We start from the raw sequence: 20,609 nt of genomic DNA on the forward strand, positions 1-20,609 counted from the left end.
AAACCAAAATTTCTAGTTCATTCCCTTAGACCCTCCCAGCCCAGTCATCCAAATTAAGGCCCATCCCTGAGAACTTCACAATGGTGGTCAAATAACATCCAATTTTGTTAGAAATGTAGACTATAATCTTTATTATAATAATCAAAGACTCTTCACAGGTACAACAAATTCAATGGGGAACCAACAAAGTTCTCGCTTGAAGCTTCTTCCTTTACACAAGAAAAACTTTCTGGAAAATTCCCACTCAAGGAAGAACATTTTCCTTCCCCTTTCTTTGGGCCGGCAGCTCTCCTGAGTATCACAAGCCTCTTCTATCTCCGCTGGCTCATCACAGTAAATGACTTGAAGCTGCCAAGAATCTTCAGCTACCTTCCACCAAGAACACGTGGCATGAAATAGCAAGGTAATGTACATTCCATATAAAACACTAAATCATGATCATTCCCTTCAAACGGAAACAATCATCTACCTCAATCTTCTCAGCATCACAAATAAACAAAAATTACTACTGGCCTTAATTTAAGACTTAAAGAAGGAAGATCCGAGTCCCTTTCATGTTAAATAAATAGACTAGTACGCAGGACGAAACCCAACTCTAAAATGGCACGGTTTTAATTATGAAGTTAAAAAAAGGTTGAGCTTTGCAACTCCGAGATAAAACTTTCAATCTCACAGCAGGAGCCGAGTGCTGCCAATCACCCGGCCCCAGATAAACCAGAAAGAAAAATATCCAAAGGTCGACTTAAGGAAAGGCTTTCATATAATATAGGTTTGCAAGAATCACCTATTTATTGTATGGGGTTGCATAAAAAACACTTCAGGTCGTTTGATAGAATTTTGCCGAGTAATTTTCAGAGTTTTCATGAAAGTCCGGACTGGCAGAAAAAGTATTTGAGCCTGGTGTTAGTTTTACAAGCCTTCACAGGTCCATAGTCTTGAACTCTTTGAAGCTTTTAAAACACACATATCGATTTAAAAAGGCTCTTGTGGAAGTTGTCAAGGTTTTCCATTGGATTAAAAAATACGGTGCTAAGTGTTCACTCGGTGCTAATCATATTTGGCTACTTAATTTAGCCGACCCATAAATATGACTTGTGTGTAATGGTATTTTGGTGTATATTTTTGTCAGTTACCGTGAAAAATTAAAAAATCTCTAACATTTCCCCTTCACACACAAAAAAAAATTATGCTTGCATACAAAAAATGTGCCCAAAATTTCTGTTTCTCATTGCCCTTTAACCCCTTCACGCACATAAGCAACCTTGTGGCATATAAAGGGGGCTATTACACTGGGCAAATTTTCCGTGGATCTTCAGTCAAACCACGATTTCCGCTGGCGTGGTTCTCATTTGTTTCTTGTCATTGCTGCTGCTGATGATGGTGAGTAATCCCGTCATCCTTCAAGAAACTCTATCGTAGCTTTGGAAGATTTTGGACACATCAGAAAACCACGGAAATATGAAAACCACGCCAGCGGAAATCGTGGTTTGACTTAAGACCCACGGAAAATTTGCCCAGTGTAATAGACCCTTAAGAATATGTGTGGTAGGCAAGTACTACAAAAGTATATGGACGTGTTTGGCCAAGCCCTGAGTGTGGATCTTGGCTTTTCAGACTCCACGTGGTGACAACATACTTGAGAAACTAATGTGTGAACTATTACATACAGTCACCCATCTGTCATAAAGTCATACCCAGTAACCAGGCAATTAGGAGTCTTTCCCATGCACAAGTAGGATGATATTATTACCCCAGACCTTACAAGATCCTCCACGTTCTATGATGTCACAGCTGGAACAACCGATATTTTGCTGCTTTGCTGGGGATAATGGAATCTCCTCCCTCTGATAGCAATGAAGATTTTAACCCGTGTAGCAGCGACGGGCCAAATTTGTGCCATGATATAAACCCCCAAAATAGATGATGCATAATCCGATCACAAATGCTTTGATATATATTATGAAATGGTTTGTGTGAGGGGTGATTTTTTCTCATTTTTCTCGCTTGGAGGGACCATTAAGAAACATGATCCCCGCTGCTACTGGGTTAACCACGAGACATAGTAAAGTTAATTAGAAGACCCTCCAGATGAGTGTGACTTAGCTTGTGACCATGGAACAGTGCTGGATGACAGTGAAACTAGCTGACAGTGTTACCAGTGCAGATATGCCGTCAGCAGTGAGGAGGAGTGGTTTTGTAAGATACCTTCACGTGAAGAGCAAGGGCACGGAAGCTGCGGAACTGCAAGGGGATGTTTTGTTTATATCATCAGGGGCCGCAGTAAGGAAAGGGGTTAAGCAGCTATCTTTAGTATTTCAATATGTTAAAAATAATTGATTTAACTCCAATTTGCAATAACTTTAGTCAAGATTCAGCCTGATGTTTGTCCAGAGACGAGTGAGGAATCAATGTAATATAAAATGATGGTTTGGTATTATGGTGAACAGAAGGATATCACGTAGAAAATATGCTGCTAAAAATGAACAAATTTACGCTGGGGTTCACTCAAAAATAATATATATTTTCTTCCATGAAAATAGTGTCTTACATCCACCAATTTCCTACATGAAATGGGCTGCTTGTGGAACTTTTTTGTGCCCTCGCTATTAGAAAATTGTTGTTTGGACCAACACTTCCCTTCCATGCGACGCCTCCCCTTAAATCATTGCTTTCTGTGGGTGAGTCCAAGCACTGAGTGGATGTTGTCCAGCCGCTCAACATACTGGTTCAGTTGGTCGGAGTCTTCCTGGAAAAGACTCCTGAAACAAAAATTGATATTGTCAGACAGAGCAAACAGGACAATTTTCTACGGCAAGGATTATGTGAAAAACACCCACACCCACACACACACACACACACACACACACACACACACACACACACACACACAAAGTTTCAAGGAAAAGTTGGATAATTACAGATACGGAGACGGGGCCACACAAGCGTAAGCCCAGGCCCTGTAAAACTACAACTAGGTAAAACTAGGTAAACCCACACACACACACACCCACACAAACAGATACAGTCTTAAAATTTTGAAGAATCCCAAGTTTCCTTCCTACCTTCGAGAGGCAGAAAGAGGCCTAGGAGTGGTGTTTGTTGGCCCCCGTGTGGGTGGTGTTAGCCCTGTGTAGTGTGACTGACTCATCTCAATACACACTGGGGGCAAGAGGGGGCAGGCCTCCCTACCACCTGCTACACTGTTACAGGATTGTGGCCGACTGCTGTCTGTAAAGAAGAAAGGAAGAGAAAAGTTAGCTGTTAACCCAGTAGCAGCGTGGATCATGTTTCTTAATGGTCCCTCTAAGCGAGAAAAATGAGAACAAATCACCCATCTCCAATGACTCAGGACATACCTGGGGTGGACGCAGCACTGAGGGCAGCATTAAATGAGATCTCCCAGTGATGTATTTTTTTCTGGAAACGCTGCACTAACTTTCTCATCCTGCACATTGCCACCACCACAAACCCTGCCACTCTGAAAAGCAAAATGACAATGATATTTATGAGAGGTAAGGTTTGAGATGTACGCCGCAGTTGCATGTGACCACGGTACTAATCTCCATGGCATCGTCCCTTGAGTCTGTGGCGTAAAAAAAACCATTACTCAAAATTGACCTCTCTTTCGGCCACCTCTTTTGATTCTTTTTTTTTTAGGAGCAGCGAGTAGCAGGCTTTTTTTTGTTATTGTTTCCTTTTTTTGTGCCCTTGAGCTGTCTGTTTTTAAGGGTTGAGAAGTGATATTTTTTGTACATTTCCTTCAATACACATTGGCTCCATATCTACCCTCATAAACACTGACTAACCTGAACTTCCCTCCGGACTGCCTGGCTTGACGGTGCGCTGTGGTGGAAGGGAAGAGGTGGAGTGGCGCCATGGCGGTGAGGCGAGCGCGAGTGTGGTGCTCTGTGTCGCTGTAGCCTTTGATGACCACCAACAAGTATCGCTTCTGCCACACCAAGGCCTTGCGCTGGTGTTCGCTCTGCAGGTAATGCCCATAGAGCTGCATCATCTGGGGGAAAGAAGGAAGGAGGATGAGGGTACAGAGGAATTATGAATCTACCACCAGGGTCATAAAACTACTCCTGGAAATGCTCACAACTCCTACGAAAGCCTTGTCAAATATGTGTTTCTAGGTTCACAGTACAGAAGAAGGGTCACACCACCACCAGGGTCATAAAACTACTCCTGGAAATGCTCACAACTCCTACGAAAGCCTTGTCAAATATGTGTTTCTAGGTTCACAGTACAGAAGAAGGGTCACACTACCACCAGGGTCATAAAACTACTCCTGGAAATGCTCACAACTCCTACGAAAGCCTTGTCAAATATGTGTTTCTAGGTTCACAGTACAGAAGAAGGGTCACACCACCACCAGGGTCATAAAACTACTCCTGGAAATGCTCACAACTCCTACGAAAGCCTTGTCAAATATGTGTTTCTAGGTTCACAGTACAGAAGAAGGGTCACACCACCACCAGGGTCATAAAACTACTCCTGGAAATCCTCACAACTCCTACGAAAGCCTTGTCAAATACGTGTTCTTGGGCGGCGAAATGTTTCACAATACGAGCCTTGAGATCGGTGTTGTTAGACGCTCCCTTCTCTTACATCCATTATTTTTAAAGGCAAAATAAGAGGTCAAACGCGTCTCCATGGGTGTTTCTTTACGTTCACGGTACAGAGGAAGGGTCAGACTACCACCAGGGTCACAAAACTACCCCTGGAAATGCCCGCAAATCCCACGAAAGCCTTGTTAAATGTATGTGCTTGGGTGCCGGAGGGTTTAAGAATATGACCCTGAGAGTCTGCCACACCAAAGCCTTGCGCTGGTGTTCGCTCTGGAGGTAACGCCCATACAGCCACATCATCAGTAACTTAGCAATAAAGTTGGAAAGTTTGGTTTAGTCGGCGCAACATCTGTGGCCATATGCCAGAGAGAGACAGAAGGGGAAGGTATTATAGGAGAAGGGAACAGACCCCAGGAGACGGGACACAACCCCCGAATAATACCTGGTACCCATTCACCGCTGGGTGGACAGGGGCGTAGGGTATCAGAAAAGGAAAAGTTGGAAAGTTTGGTTTAGTCGGCGCAACATCTGTGGTCACATGCCGGAGAGGGACAGAAGGGGAAAGAATTATAGGAGAAGGGAACAGACCCCAGGAGACGGGACACAACCCCCGATTAATACCTGGTACCCATTCACTGCTGGGTGGACAGGGGCGTAGGGTATCTGAAAAGCCCCCCAAGTTTTTCCACTCCACCCGGGAATCGAACCTGGGCTCTCTCAGTTGTGAGCCGAGTGTGCTAACCACTGCACCACGAAGCCCCCATATAAAATTACAAATGTGGCCCTTCCTTCCTTCCTCACCTCAGCTGCACTCGGAGTCCTTCGTTGCATGGTTCTTCCAGCTCTCATTCTCTCCGCCTCGGCTTCAAACTGGTTCTGGAAGTTTTGTAAGGCAGCCTTCTCTCTCTCCCAAGCTAACCTCTCCATCTTCAGAGCCTCCCTTGTCTTGGCACCAACCTGTAAGGACAACAGCTATCAGATGGGTGTGACCGATAAGCATTTGCTGTCTCCTGATGCAAAGTGTTTCTTCTTGATTAAATATTTTGTTTGCCTTTTATATATGTTAACCTTGACTGCAGATTTCCTACAAGAAGACCTCACCAAGCAACAGGGACGGAACAAAAAGTGGCTGCTACAATTCAATGAAGAAAAATGTAAAGTCCTGCACCTTGGGAGGGGATATCCAGCACACCAATACCACATGGGAAACACTCCACTATCCACCACAGAGGCAGAGAAAGACCTGGGAGTGTATGTTACCAGGCTACCAGTGAAGGGATATCCAGCACACCAATACCACATGGGAAACACTCCACTATCCACCACAGAGGCAGAGAAAGACCTGGGAGTGTATGTTACCAGGCTACCAGAGAACGCTAAATCCATGCCAATCACAGCAGATGGCATAATTACATCTACTTTGATTTTTAACGAGTATTGCTGTAAAAATTTAAAGATGACACTAAACTAAATCACTTGTAACAGGGAGTCATTGTTCTCTCAAGACTTTTATTTTCATTCACCTTTGAGTTTTTTCTCTTTGCAAATTCCAATTAATTCACTAACTTTTGTCTGTTCTCTTTCACTCACAGAAATCATAACTGCCATTCTAAAACAGGATTGTATTCCATTTTTATATTTTCATTTTTAAGACTTGCTCATCCCCACCTCGGCCATCACAGCCCAGCCATGCACTCACCGTATCTGTGTTCCAAATTTGTGGCTTTACCGTGTAGCAGCGACAGGCCAAATTTGTGGCTTTACCGTGTAGCAGCGACGGGCCAAATTTGTGGCTTTACCGTGTAGCAGCGACAGGCCAAATTTGTGGCTTTACCGTGTAGCAGCGATGGGCCAAATTTGTGGCTTTACCGTGTAGCAGCGACGGGCCAAATTTGTGCCATGATATAAACCCCCCAAAATAGATGATACATAATCTGATCCCAAATGCTTTGATATATATTATGAAATGGTTTGTGTGAGGGGTGATTTTTTCTCATTTTTCTCGCTTAGAGGGACCATTAAGAAACATGGTCCCCGCTGCTACTGGGTTAAGTATACTCTCTCTCTCTCTCTCTCTCTCTCTCTCTCTCTCTCTCTCTCTCTCTCTCTCTCTCTCTCTCTCTCTCTCTCTCTCTCTCCTTTCTTCTTCTTCTGCTTCTTCTTCATCATCAAATTTTTCTTTACCTCTCTTCCTCCTTTCCCTGTCTTCTCTTTCACTCCTCCTCTCATTTAATCTCATTCCTTTTTTTCCTTTTTTTATTTCTTTATTTATCTTTTCTCTGCTCCTTTTCTGAAACTCCTTCTCTCCAGTCTTTTCTCCTTCTCTCTCTCCTCTGATCACTCTCTCTTTTTCTTCCTCCTTTTCTCCATCAGCTGTCACTCCGTTTCCATGGCAACGCCGACGCTTAACCTCACAACAACTCGTAAACTTACATAAATTTACATAGATTCCAAACCAACTTACTTCCTGAGCGCTGAGCAGCTGCTGGTTGAGGGAGGTTATGGTGTCCTCCAGCTCAGCAATCTGTGTCCTCATGCCTCGCTGATCGTCCGTCAGCCTCAAAACTGACTTGCTGAGTTCAAGGTTTTGTTTTAACTGCATCTCGGCACACTTGTCAAAATTCTGAAATACAAATATGATTCATAGTTAGGTTCGATAGAATGTTATGGTACACAGTTAGGTTCTATAGAATGTTATGGTACACAGTTAGGTTCTATAGAATGTTATGGTACACAGTTAGGGTCTATAGAATGTTATGGTACACAGTTAGGTTCTATAGAATGTTATGGTACACAGTTAGGTTCTATAGAATGTTATGGTACACAGTTAGGTTCTATAGAATGTTATGGTACACAGTTAGGTTCTATAGAATGTTATGGTACACAGATAGGTTCTATAGAATGTTATGGTACACAGTTAGGGTCTATAGAATGTTATGGTACACAGTTAGGGTCTATAGAATGTTATGGTACACAGTTAGGTTCTATAAAACATTGTTATGGTACACTATCAAATTTGTAACACGCCTCCTTGCAGAGAACATCACTACTGCAAGGAGTCAATACAATCTACACAATTAAGTCGTCCAGTAAGTCTCCTTCCTTGCAGAACAAAAATTGAGCTAACACTGATTATTGCAGTAAAATTAAACCCTTCAATAATTCTACAATAGATAACGTCAAACTGAGATGAGATATTGAATACAGAATATGTCTTGCTTCAGTTTTAACCGTGTAGCAGTGACAGGCCAAATTTGTACCATGATATAAACCCCCCAAAATAGATGATACATAATCTGATCACAAATGCTTTGATATATATTATGAAATGGTTTGTGTGAGGGGTGATTTTTTCTCATTTTTCTCGCTTGGAGGGACCATTAAGAAACATGATCCCCGCTGCTACTGGGTTAATGATCATGTACACAGATATTGTTTACGATGAAATGGGATGCTGGTGAAGCGAATTTGAACACGTCTAAAATTCAAAAAGACTCACGGTTATTCTGGAGAAAGCCGACAAACCCAATTGGTCAACGGCCGTTCGTTCCGTGTGGAGATCCTGTTTGAGCTGTTCCTCTCGCTCCCTGGCCACCTGCAGCTCATGGGCCGTTCCCCTCAGCCTGTGGTGGAGGTCACACGTTTCCGCCTCAATCTCACCCTGGAACGCAAAATTTAGGGTTGCAGCTACGATCCCTTAAACCCACAATGACAGCATAGTAAGATCCAAATTAAATGTCACACGGCAAGTAATTTTTTTGTTTATAGTGGCGCCATCTTGCATTGCACTGATGGCTTGATAAGTTTGTTCTGATTTTGACCTCTACAGCAACCTCTTCTTGTATAGATATTAATTATATCAGAGAACTAGATTCCACTGCAGCCATGGTCCAAGTTGATGGGTGGTCTTCAGGACAGCATGTGGGTAGTTTTAAGCCACTCGGCGGTGACTGAAAAATCCCAGGTGGTAGCGTGGGGATTCGAACCCGCGTCGCCCATCACGCGGGGAATGTGGGCCCAGCACGCTACCACTCAGCCACCGCCTACCATATTGTTAGAAAATCTCGGTATTTTAGTTGTTGCTGAAATTTTATACTAACTTACATACAATTCTATACTGATTTACATACAATTCTATACCGACTTACAATTCTATACTGACTTATACAATTTTATATCAACTTACATACAATTTTATACTGACTTACATACAAGATCTCACTCTCAGTCTCCTTACCAGCTTGGTGAGGGTACGAGTGTAGGCAAGGTGCAGCTGGGAGCTTTCCTCTCTCATCTTCTGAGTCATTGCCTGGTGAGCATCGGACTGCGCCTTGGAGTCTGCTTCCAGCCTCTTCACCTCACCCTCCAGCTCTTTGATGTGGGAGTCCTGGTGCTGGATGAGGTCTCGCTCGTGACTCATCTGAAATAGTTAGAGAATGATGGTGACTTTGTATGCTAGTAAAAAGAACATTGATGGAACAGATTCTTATCACTCAAGATGAAAAGTTGGAAAGTTTGGTTTAGTCGGCGCAACATCTGTGGTCATATGCCGCAGAGAGACAGAAGGGGAAGGAATTATAGGAGAAGGGAACAGTTGGAATGTTTGGTTTAGTCGGCGCAACATCTGTGGTCATATGCCGGAGAGAGACAGAAGGGGAAGGAATTATAGGAGAAGGGAACAGTTGGAAAGTTTGGTTTAGTCGGCGCAACATCTGCGGTCATATGCCGGAGAGAGACAGAAGGGGAAGGAATTATAGGAGAAGGGAACAGTTGGAAAGTTTGGTTTAGTCGGCGCAACATCTGTGGTCATATGCCGGAGAGATACAGAAGGGGAAGGAATTATAGAAGGGAACAGACCCCAGGAGACAGGACACAACCCCCAATTAATACCTGGTACCCATTCACTGCTGGGTGGACAGGGGCTACGTAGGGTATCGGAAAAGCCGCCCAAATTTTTCCACTCCGCCTAGGAATCGAACCCGGGCTCTCTCGGTTGTAAGACGAGTGTGCTAACCACTGCACCACGAAGCTTGGTAGCACCGGGCGGGGATTGAACTCGCGTCGTCCTGAACGCGGCGCCGTCACACTATCAATTCAGCCACCGCCTCCCCAAAGTGGCTGCCACATACACCCCTTCACCTTTATCTCCACTTCAGATGACCCTTGATTCTAGTGCCTCACCCACCCTTCCAAATATAGAGGTTATAAACAGTTCATTAGAAGAGGTAAAAGATACAGAAAAGAAGGAAACACACACCTGTCTCACCAGCCTCTCCTTCTCTGTCTCAAGGCTGCGGACCGTTCGTGTGAGCTCGGAGAGTTTACATTCCGTCTCTCTCATTTCGGCCCTGGCTCGTGCCCTCTCTGTCGTTGCCTGTTCCTTCTGCGTCATTGCTCGGAGCCTTTCCCTCTCACAGGCTCTCTCCAGTTCGACGCAGCGTTCCCTCTCCACCGCAAGCTGTATCTATAAAGAGAAAAATTTGGATGATAAAGCTGAAGGAGGCAAGTATCTGGGAGAGTTGGAAAGTTTGGTTTAGTCGGCGCAACATCTGTGGTCATATGCCGGAGAGAGACAGAAGGGGAAGGAATTATAGGAGAAGGGAACAGTTGGAAAGTTTGGTTTAGTCGGCGCAACACCTGTGGTCATATGCTGGAGAGAGACAGAAGGGGAAGGAATTATAGGAGAAGGGAACAGTTGGAAAGTTTGGTTTAGTCGGCGCACCTGTGGTCATATGCTGGAGAGAGACAGAAGGGAAGGAATTATAGGAGAAGGAACAGTTGGAAAGTTTGGTTTAGTGGGTGCAACATCTGTGGTCATATGCGGAGAGAGACAGAAGGGAAGGAATTATAGGAAGGGAACAGTTGAAAAGTTTGGTTTAGTCGGCGCAACATCTGTGGTCATATGCGGAGAGAGACAGAAGGGAAGGAATTATAGGAAGGGAACAGTTGGAAAGTTTGGTTTAGTCGGCAACATCTGTGGTCATATGCTGAGAGAGACAGAAGGGAAGGAATTATAGGAGAAGGGAACAGTTGGAAAGTTTGGTTTAGTCGGTAACATCTGTGGTCATATGCGGAGAGAGAGACAGGAGGGAAGGAATTATAGGAGAAGGAACAGTTGGAAAGTTTGGTTTAGTCGGCGAAACATCTGTGGTCATATGCCGGAGAGAGACAGAAGGGGAAGGAATTATAGGAGAAGGGAACAGTTGGAAAGTTTGGTTTAGTCGGCGCAACATCTGTGGTCATATGCTGGAGAGAGACAGAAGGGGAAGGAATTATAGGAGAAGGGAACAGTTGGAAAGTTTGGTTTAGTCGGCGCAACATCTGTGGTCATATGCCGGAGAGAGACAGAAGGGGAAGGAATTATAGAAGGGAACAGTTGGAAAGTTTGGTTTAGTCGGCGCAACACCTGTGGTCATATGCCGGAGAGAGACAGGAGAAGGAATCATAGGAGAAGGGAACAGACCCCAGGAGACAGGACACAACCCCCGATTAATACCTGGTACCCATTCACTGCTGGGTGGACAGGGGCGTAGGGTATCGGAAAAGCCGCCCAAATTTTTCCACTCCGCCCGGGAATCGAACCCGGGCTCTCTCGGTTGTGAGCCGAGTGTGCTAACCACTGCAGCACGAAGCCCCCTACAGATTGTGAGAACTGGTTTTGGAAGACTGAGGAGCTTTATAGGGAGTGGTAGTGTTTGGTGAGGCAGAACATAACATAAAAGGGTTATAGAAATGTCTCAGGTATAGACGGGTCAAGGGAGGAGCCTAAAAGCTTGTGGATTAGGTATGTGGGTATACATATTTTGTTTTCTTTTTTATGTCTACGCATATAGCACCGGTAGGCTTGCTTGAGGGGCCTGGATGGTGTTCGGCCCCAGCCCGTCATGGAGCAGGCAAGTGTTTATAGTGGCGCCATCTTCTCCTGGCTATCTCTCTCTCTCATTAAACCTATTATTGCCATCTTTCTCTCTCATTATACCTGTAAGACTAATATACTTTAGAGTCCACGAAATAAAAGGGAGATTAGAGGATAGGGGACCCTGGTTATACTCAGTACCAAACCTCTGAACTGGATAATTGGTGTCTGGCTGTAAACTGGGAAAAACAGACATCTTATAAATACTCCCGAGACTGCATGAAAAATACCAATCACTCTTACCTTGAGGTCCTCACTGGTGGATTTGCTTAGGGTACCCATCTGCCTGAGGGTGGGAGGTATGGTTGGGGTAGGGGTGGCTGGGGGCTCAGTGTGATGTTGAGTGGACAGCCTTTCAAAGTGTGTGCGCAGGGCCATGAACCTTTCTCGTTCCTTCTCTTGAGTGTTGCGTAAGTCCTGTTGAAAAGTATGTTGTGTTGAGGTTTTGGTTTTTCCTGTGCCATTCAGATTTTTTTTTTTAAAGCTAAGGAGACAGTTCAAGGGCGCAAAGAAAAATATTAAAAAAAAAAAAAAAAAAGCTCGCTACTCACTGCTCCTGAATAGAGGTCTAAGGAGTGCCCAAAAAGAGAGGTCAATTTCAGGAGGAGAGGTGTCCTGTTGCAAATTATTTTAGAAGATATATATTTTGAACATTTTTCACAAACTATTGATGATGCAAGGTTTCACAGCACATCAATAACACAATATTCATACTTAAATACAAGGGTTTAGGCTTCCCTTCAAATGTCTCGTATTTCACTAACAAAGCAGGCAGGGAATCTATTTTTAACCCGGTAGCAGCGATGGGCCAAATTTGTGGCTTTACCGTGTAGCAGCGACGGGCCAAATTTGTGGCTTTACCATGTAGCAGCGACGGGCCAAATTTGTGGCTTTACCGTGTAGCAGTGACAGGCCAAATTTGTGGCTTTACCATGTAGCAGTGATGGGCCAAATTTGTGGCTTTACCGTGTAGCAGCGATGGGCCAAATTTGTGGCTTTACCGTGTAGCTGCAACGGGCCAAATTTGTGCCATGATATAAACCCCCAAAATAGATGATACATAATCTGATCACAAATGCTTTGATATATATTATGAAATGGTTTGTGTGAGGGGTGATTTTTTCTCATTTTTCTCGCTTGGAGGGACCATTAAGAAACATGGTCCCCGCTGCTACTGGGTTAATGCCTCTACTAATTGGACCTGAACATGTACCTTGATGATGTTCTCTTGCTGCGTGTGAGTGAGGGCAAACGCCTTCCTCTCCTCGCTCAGAACCTTCGACACACAGCTGAAGTTGTTGCGCTCGGCTTGCAGGGCAGACTGAAGACTCTCTATCTGTTTGTTCCTCTCCTTCTGATTCTCGCTGAAAGAAATATATATATTCAACTATTCATACTGAGAAATTATAAAGTAAGTTTGGTTTAGTCGGCGCAACATCTGTGGTCATATGCCGGAGAGAGACAGAAGGGGAAGGAATTATAGGAGAAGGGAACAGTTGGAATGTTTGGTTTAGTCGGCGCAACATCTGTGGTCATATGCCGGAGAGAGACAGAAGGGGAAGGAATTATAGGAGAAGGGAACAGTTGGAATGTTTGGTTTAGTGTAACATCTGTGGTCATATGCGGAGAGAGACAGAAGGGTAAGGAATTTTAGGATAAGGGATCAGTTGGAAAGTTTGGTTTAGTCGGCGCAACATCTGTGGTCATATGCCGGAGAGAGACAGAAGGGGAAGGAATTACAGGAGAAGGGAACAGTTGGAATGTTTGGTTTAGTGGGCGCAACATCTGTGGTCATATGCGGAGAGAGACAGAAGGGAAGGAATTACAGGAGAAGGAACAGTTGGAAAGTTTGGTTTAGTGGCAACATCTGTGGTCATATGCGGAGAGAGACAGAAGGGAAGGAATTACAGGAGAAGGGAACAGTTGGAATGTTTGGTTTAGTCGGGCAACATCTGTGGTCATATGCGGAGAGAGACAGAAGGAAGGAATTATAGGAGAAGGGAACAGTTGGAATGTTTGGTTTAGTGGGGGCAACATCTGTGGTCATATGCCGGAGAGAGACAGAAGGGAAGGAATTAGAGGAGAAGGAACAGTTGGAAAGTTTGGTTTAGTGGGCGCAACATCTGTGGTCATATGCGGAGAGAGACAGAAGGGAAGGAATTACAGGAGAAGGAACAGTTGGAAAGTTTGGTTTAGTGGGCGCAACATCTGTGGTCATATGCGGAGAGAGACAGAAGGGGAAGGAATTATAGGAGAAGGGAACAGTTGGAAAGTTTGGTTTAGTCAGCGCAACATCTGTGGTCATATGCGGAGAGAGACAGAAGGGGAAGGAATTATAGGAGAAGGGAACAGTTGTAAAGTATGGTTTATTCGGCACAACATCTGTGTTCATATGCGGAGAGAGACAGAAGGGAAGGAATTATAGGAGAAGGAACAGTTGGAATGTTTGGTTTAGTGGCAACATCTGTGGTCATATGCGGAGAGAGACAGAAGGAAGGAATTATAGGAGAAGGAACAGTTGGAAAGTTTGGTTTAGTGGCGCAACATCTGTGGTCATATGCGGAGAGAGACAGAAGGGAAGGAATTACAGGAGAAGGAACAGTTGGAAAGTTTGGTTTAGTGGCATAACATCTGTGGTCATATGCGGAGAGAGACAGAAGGGAAGGAATTATAGGAGAAGGAACAGTTGGAATGTTTGGTTTAGTGGGCGCAACATCTGTGGTCATATGCGGAGAGAGACAGAAGGGAAGGAATTATAGGAGAAGGGAACAGTTGGAATGTTTGGTTTAGTAGGCGAAACATCTGTGGTCATATGCCGGAGAGAGACAGAAGGGAAGGAATTATAGGAGAAGGAACAGTTGGAAAGTTTGGTTTAGTGGGCGCAACATCTGTGGTCATATGCTGGAGAGAGACAGAAGGGGAAGGAATTATAGGAGAAGGGAACAGTTGGAAAGTTTGGTTTAGTGGGCGCAACATCTGTGGTCATATGCCGGAGAGAGACAGAAGGGGAAGGAATTACAGGAGAAGGGAACAGTTGGAAAGTTTGGTTTAGTGGGCGCAACATCTGTGGTCATATGCCGGAGAGAGACAGAAGGGGAAGGAATTATAGGAGAAGGGAACAGTTGGAAAGTTTGGTTTAGTGGGCGCAACATCTGTGGTCATATGCCGGAGAGAGACAGGAGGGGAAGGAATTATAGGAGAAGGGAACCAAATAGGTGTCAAATAGGTGTCCTTGGGTTCATGGTACAGAGGAAGGGTCACACTACCACCAGGGTCATAAAACTACTCCTGGAAATGCCCACAACTCCTACGAAAGCCTTGTCAAATAGGTGTTCTTGGGTTCACAGTACAGAGGAAGGGTCACACTACCACCAGGGTCATAAAACTACTCCTGGCAATGCACACAATTCCTACGAAAGCCTTGTCAAATAGGTGTTCTTGGGTTCACGGTACAGAAGAAGGGTCACACTACCACTAGGGTCAAAAACTACTCCTGGAAATGCCCAGAACTCCTACGAAAGCCTTGTCAAATAGGTGTTCTTGGGTTCATGGTACAGAAGAAGGTTCACACTACCACCAGGGTCATAAAACTACTACTGGCAATGCCCACAACTCCTACGAAAGCCTTGTCAAATAGGTGTTCTTGGGTTCATGGTACAGAAGAAGGGTCACACTACCACCAGGGTCATAAAACTACTCCTGGAAATGCCCACAACTTCTACGAAAGCCTTGCCAAATAGGTGTTCTTGGACAAGGATATGTTTTATATAACCCCAACAATTCCTACCTCAAGCTGCAATTTTCCTCCTGAACCTTCTGGTGCTGGAGACGAAGGATGAAGATGTGGGAGCGAAGAAGGGTGAGTTCGGACACCTGCTCAACTCCTGACAGCCTCTCCTTGCGCAGCTGTTCCATGAGGTCTCGAGTGTGCTGCTTCTCGGATTCATAAGACAGCTTCCACTCACTACCAGACAGCTTTTCCTGCTCCAATTGGAACTCCAGCGCCCCAACTGTGTGAGACGCATATGCAGCAATAGTGATGAGGGAAAAGTAAACAAATAAGAAAGTATTGTAATTATATATACACTGGGTATGTGTGGCCTTGTGCCTGTGTCTTGTTGGGGAGTATAAGGACTGTATTTGATATATGCGAGTTCGAAGTATGTGAATTCGCTCATATGTGACTAACCTAAATGTGCCAAGTGTTCGTTTTATGCGTGAAAAATTTGCTATTACGTGACTGGTTGGTGAGTTATGGTGACCGACTTGCACTAGAGGGCGATGGGGGCAAATGTTTCCCTGTACTTTCCTCGCCTATAACTAACCTTTTCCTGCCTCTGATCCGAAAGTTTTTGTGTGTTTACAATGTATTTTCATATATTTTACAGTTTATGTCCTAATGTGCTTTATTATTGTGAAACGGTGCCGGAATAAATAGTTAGAGGGTTCAAAAACGGGTCGTGGAACTAAACCCCTTAATGGGATGATAGGTTCGGTATGTGCGAATTTATGTTATGCGAGCTTATTGCAGAACATAACCCTCACATATGACGAATACCTGGTGTAGTCCAAATACCCCTGTAGTAACTTTTTAACGAGCCAACTATCTATTATATATTGCAGAACATAACCCTCACATATGACGAATACCTGGTGTAGTCCAAATACCCCTGGAGTAACTTTTTAACGAGCTATCTATTATATATTGCAGAACATAACCCTCACATATGACGAATACCTGGTGTAGTGCAAATACCCCTGGAGTAACTTTTTAACGAGCTATCTATTATATATTGCAGAACATAACCCTCGCATATGACGAATACCTGGTGTAGTGCAAATACCCCTGGAGTAACTTTTTAATGAGCCAACTATCTGATAGCCTGCGTGACACAAGGCTCTTCCTAGAGGGCGCCAAGTTACAGTCGTGGACAACCAGGTATTCCCAATGTGCTTAATGTCTTCCTGTGCCCTTCTCTTCCAGTACCATCTTTCCTCTTCCTTGTAACCCAACCAGGAGATCCTTAACCCGGTAGCAGCAGGGATCATGTTTCTTAACCCGGGAGCAGTGACGGGCCAAATTTGTGGCTTTACCGTGTAGCAGCGACGGGCCAAATTTGTGGCTTTACTGTGTAGCACAAATTTGACCCGTCGCTGCTACACGGTAAAGCCACAAATTTGGCCCGTCGCTGCTACACGGTAAAGCCACAAATTTGGCCCGTCGCTGCTACTGGGTTAAGGAGCCTCGGTCTGGTGGTTGTGGCTTCAATATAACAAATTTGGTCACTCGAAAACTCTTTCCATAGAGGTCAAAATTACACTAACCACACACACACACACACACACACACACACACACACACACACACACACACAATACCCAAGTGTGTCAATATTTCATACGTAAAGGGGGAAGATTTAGCTTGATTTATGGGCATATCAGAAAGAAAGATTCCATGCTATAAGGTGCTTAGAATATACAAGAGTAACACACGCAAAATCAAGACAAGATTTACAGATGAGAATATACACTCACTTTGCCTTTTCATCTCCTGTTCCCTTTTTGCTAACTCCTCCTCCACAGCTGCCAGGTTGCGTAAGAGACGAGACTGGTCCGCTCCGACTTCTCCCGTTTCCATAGGCAGGTTACCCAGGACGCTGCTGCTGGTGATCAGAGAGTGCTGGCTCCCGTCCAATTTGGTATGGTGTTTGAACAGGAATAAGACATCAATCAGCGTCAACACCTGAAAGTGTTAAATTATTAGAGAAACTGTAATATCACGTTGAAAATATCCGTAATGTAATCCATGTCTGTATATTTTACCTCATCGATGGCCTTGTTGGTATGCTGTCTGGCTTCTACTCGGAAGGCTCGGGTTCGATTCCTGGCACTCGGAGGTGTTCATTATGGTTAAGGACATATGTTTGAGAAATGCGTACGAGTGGAGGTCTCAGCATGTTCGTTGTGCAGGCAAATGTTTATGGAAGTTGGAAAGGAAAGTTTGGTTTAGTGGGCGCAACATCTGTGGTCATATCCCGGAGAGAGACAGAAGGGGAAGGAATTATGGGAGAAGTTGGAAAGTTTGGTTAAGTCGGTGCAACATCTGTGGTCATATCCCGGAGAGAGACAGAAGGGGAAGGAATTATAGGAGAAGTTGGAAAGTTTGGTTTAGTCGGCGCAACATCTGTGGTCATATCCCGGAGAGAGACAGGAGGGGAAGGAATTATAGGAGAAGGGAACAGTTGGAAAGTTTGGTTTAGTGGGCGCAACATCTGTGGTCATATGCCGGAGAGAGACAGAAGGGGAAGGAATTATAGGAGAAGGGAACAGTTGGAAAGTTTGGTTTAGTCAGCGCAACATCTATGGTCATATCCCGGAGAGAGACAGAAGGGGAAGGAATTATAGGAGAAGGGAACAGACCCCAGGAGACGGGACACAACCCCCGATTAATACCTGGTACCCATTCACTGCTGGGTGGACAGGGGCGTAGGGTATCAGAAAAGACACCCATTATTTTCCACTCCGCCCGAGAATCGAACCCGGGCTCTCTCGGTTGTGAGTCGAGTGTGCTAACCACTGCACCACGAAGCCCCCAGCCCATTAAGAGAGCCTACCAGCACTACAGGGGGAAAAAAAAGACTCACCTCAATGCCTTCACTGTGGATTTTGTTCATGAGGTGCTGAATGCGCCCATTAATGGAGGCTGGCTCCTCTCCCTCACTGGCATCAGAGAGGGCACTGGAGGCTCGGGTGGCTTCCCCACTTGCCCCGGCCTTCATGAGGGAGGCCACAGACTGGTCCAGCTGGCCTGACTTTTCCAGCTCCTTTTTCAACCCAGCGGTGAGAGCATCAACAGCGGCACAGAGCTGACCTGCTGTAGGAAGAAATAATGAGGTTAGAAGAGTGGATAAGCCTGCTGAAACATTAGTATCTTTACCCGGTAGCAGCGACGGGCCAAATTTGTGGCTTTACCGTGTAGCAGCGACGGGCCAAATTTGTGGCTTTACCGTGTAGTAGCGACACGGTAAAGCCACAAATTTGGCCCGTCGCTGCTACACAGTAAAGCCACAAATTTGGCCCGTCGGTGCTACACGGTAAAGCCACAAATTTGGCCCGTCGCTGCTACACGGTAAAGCCACAAATTTGCCCCATCGCTGCTACACGGTAAAGCCACAAATTTGCCCCGTCGCTGCTACAAGGTAAAGCCACAAATTTGCCCCATCGCTGCTACACGGTAAAGCCACAAATTTGGCCCGTCACTGCTACCGGGTTAACTCTCCCTAATTCTACCAATTACGTATAACTCTATAACTAATTGATTTACAAAGTGGAGCACATCTTGACTCACTCTCTCCTCGCTGCAATCACCAGCTTAGGAGACTTCAACTTTTTCTAACTTGTAAAACTGTTCAAAGCAGGGGTATTAGTACTGTTCAAAGCAGGGGTATTAGTACTGTTCAAAGCAGGGGTATTAGTACTCTGTTCAAAGCAGGGGGTATTAGTACTGTTCAAAGCAGGGGTATTAGTACTGTTCAAAGCAGGGGTATTAGTACTGTTCAAAGCAGGGGTATTAGTACTGTTCAAAGCAGGGGTATTAGTACTGTTCAAAGCAGGGGTATTAGTACTGTTCAAAGCAGGGGTATTAGTACTGTTCAAAGCAGGGGTATTAGTACTGTTCAAAGCAGGGGTATTAGTACTGTTCAAAGCAGTGGGTATTAGTACTGTTCAAAGCAGGGGTATTAGTACTGTTCAAAGCAGGGGTATTAGTACTGTTCAAAGCAGGGGGTATTAGTACTGTTCAAAGCAGGGGTATTAGTACTGTTCAAAGCAGGGGTATTAGTACTGTTCAAAGCAGGGGTATTAGTACTCTTAAAATAACAGGTATAATAAAACTGTTCAAAGCAGGGGTATTAGTACTGTTCAAAGCAGGGGTAATAGTACTGTTCAAAGCAGGGGTATTAGTACTGTTCAAAGCAGGGGTATTAGTACTGTTCAAAGCAGTGGGTATTAGTACTGTTCAAAGCAGGGGTATTAGTACTGTTCAAAGCAGGGGGTATTAGTACTGTTCAAAGCAGGGGTATTAGTACTGTTCAAAGCAGGTAATAGTACTCTACAAAGCAGGGGTATTAGTACTGTTCAAAGCAGGGGTATTAGTACTGTTCAAAGCAGGGGTATTAGTACTGTTCAAAGCAGGGGTATTAGTACTGTTCAAAGCAGGGGTATTAGTACTGTTCAAAGCAGGGGTATTAGTACTGTTCAAAGCAGGGGTATTAGTACTCTGTTCAAAGCAGGGGGTATTAGTACTGTTCAAAGCAGGGGTATTAGTACTGTTCAAAGCAGGGGTATTAGTACTCTGTTCAAAGCAGGGTATTAGTACTGTTCAAAGCAGGGTATTAGTACTCTGTTCAAAGCAGGGGTATTAGTACTCTGTTCAAAGCAGGGGTATTAGTACTGTTCAAAGCAGGGGTATTAGTACTGTTCAAAGCAGGGGTATTAGTACTCTGTTCAAAGCAGGGGGTATTAGTACTGTTCAAAGCAGGGGGTATTAGTACTATTCAAAGCAGGGGTATTAGTACTGTTCAAAGCAGGGGTATTAGTACTGTTCAAAGCAGTGGGTATTAGTACTGTTCAAAGCAGGGGTATTAGTACTCTGTTCAAAGCAGGGGTATTAGTACTGTTCAAAGCAGGGGTATTAGTACTGTTCAAAGCAGGGGTATTAGTACTCTGTTCAAAGCAGTGGGTATTAGTACTGTTCAAAGCAGGGGTATTAGTACTGTTCAAAGCAGGGGTATTAGTACTGTTCAAAGCAGGGGGTATTAGTACTGTTCAAAGCAGGGGTATTAGTACTCTGTTCAAAGCAGTGGGTATTAGTACTGTTCAAAGCAGGGGTATTAGTACTCTGTTCAAAGCAGTGGGTATTAGTACTGTTCAAAGCAGGGGGTATTAGTACTGTTCAAAGCAGGGGTATTAGTACTGTTCAAAGCAGGGGTATTAGTACTGTTCAAAGCAGGGGTATTAGTACTGTTCAAAGCAGGGGTATTAGTACTGTTCAAAGCAGGGGTATTAGTACTCTGTTCAAAGCAGGGGTATTAGTACTGTTCAAAGCAGTGGTATTAGTACTG

The 20,609-nt window shown here is 44.6% G+C and overlaps 1 protein-coding gene and 1 long non-coding RNA gene across 7 annotated transcripts in view; one reads left to right on the forward strand and one right to left on the reverse strand.

The window, feature by feature from the left end:
- Positions 1-114: 114 nt before the first annotated feature.
- The window catches only part of LOC126987741 (A-kinase anchor protein 9-like), a 139,402-nt gene continuing 118,907 nt past the window's right edge, over positions 115-20,609 (reverse strand). For all 6 annotated transcript variants that reach the window (XM_050845047.1, XM_050845054.1, XM_050845041.1 and 3 more), the window contains 14 exons: positions 18,132-18,361; positions 17,023-17,230; positions 15,275-15,497; positions 12,701-12,851; positions 11,731-11,904; positions 9,829-10,035; positions 8,809-8,991; positions 8,071-8,232; positions 7,036-7,194; positions 5,373-5,528; positions 3,807-4,012; positions 3,357-3,478; positions 3,063-3,228; positions 115-2,759 (listed from right to left, as the gene is read on the reverse strand). In XM_050845047.1, the coding sequence (XP_050701004.1) occupies positions 2,663-2,759; positions 3,063-3,228; positions 3,357-3,478; positions 3,807-4,012; positions 5,373-5,528; positions 7,036-7,194; positions 8,071-8,232; positions 8,809-8,991; positions 9,829-10,035; positions 11,731-11,904; positions 12,701-12,851; positions 15,275-15,497; positions 17,023-17,230; positions 18,132-18,361 (2,444 nt within the window). In that variant the 3' untranslated portion in view covers positions 115-2,662. The remainder of the gene's footprint in view (positions 2,760-3,062; positions 3,229-3,356; positions 3,479-3,806; positions 4,013-5,372; positions 5,529-7,035; positions 7,195-8,070; positions 8,233-8,808; positions 8,992-9,828; positions 10,036-11,730; positions 11,905-12,700; positions 12,852-15,274; positions 15,498-17,022; positions 17,231-18,131; positions 18,362-20,609) is intronic.
- Positions 17,306-20,609, forward strand: part of LOC126988130 (uncharacterized) — a 54,845-nt gene continuing 51,541 nt past the window's right edge. The window contains exon 1 of the long non-coding RNA XR_007741521.1: positions 17,306-17,834. This is a non-coding gene — a long non-coding RNA (uncharacterized LOC126988130). The remainder of the gene's footprint in view (positions 17,835-20,609) is intronic.

This window comes from Eriocheir sinensis, chromosome 6, assembly GCF_024679095.1.
Source record: "Eriocheir sinensis breed Jianghai 21 chromosome 6, ASM2467909v1, whole genome shotgun sequence".
NCBI classification, from domain to species: Eukaryota; Metazoa; Arthropoda; class Malacostraca; order Decapoda; family Varunidae; genus Eriocheir; species Eriocheir sinensis.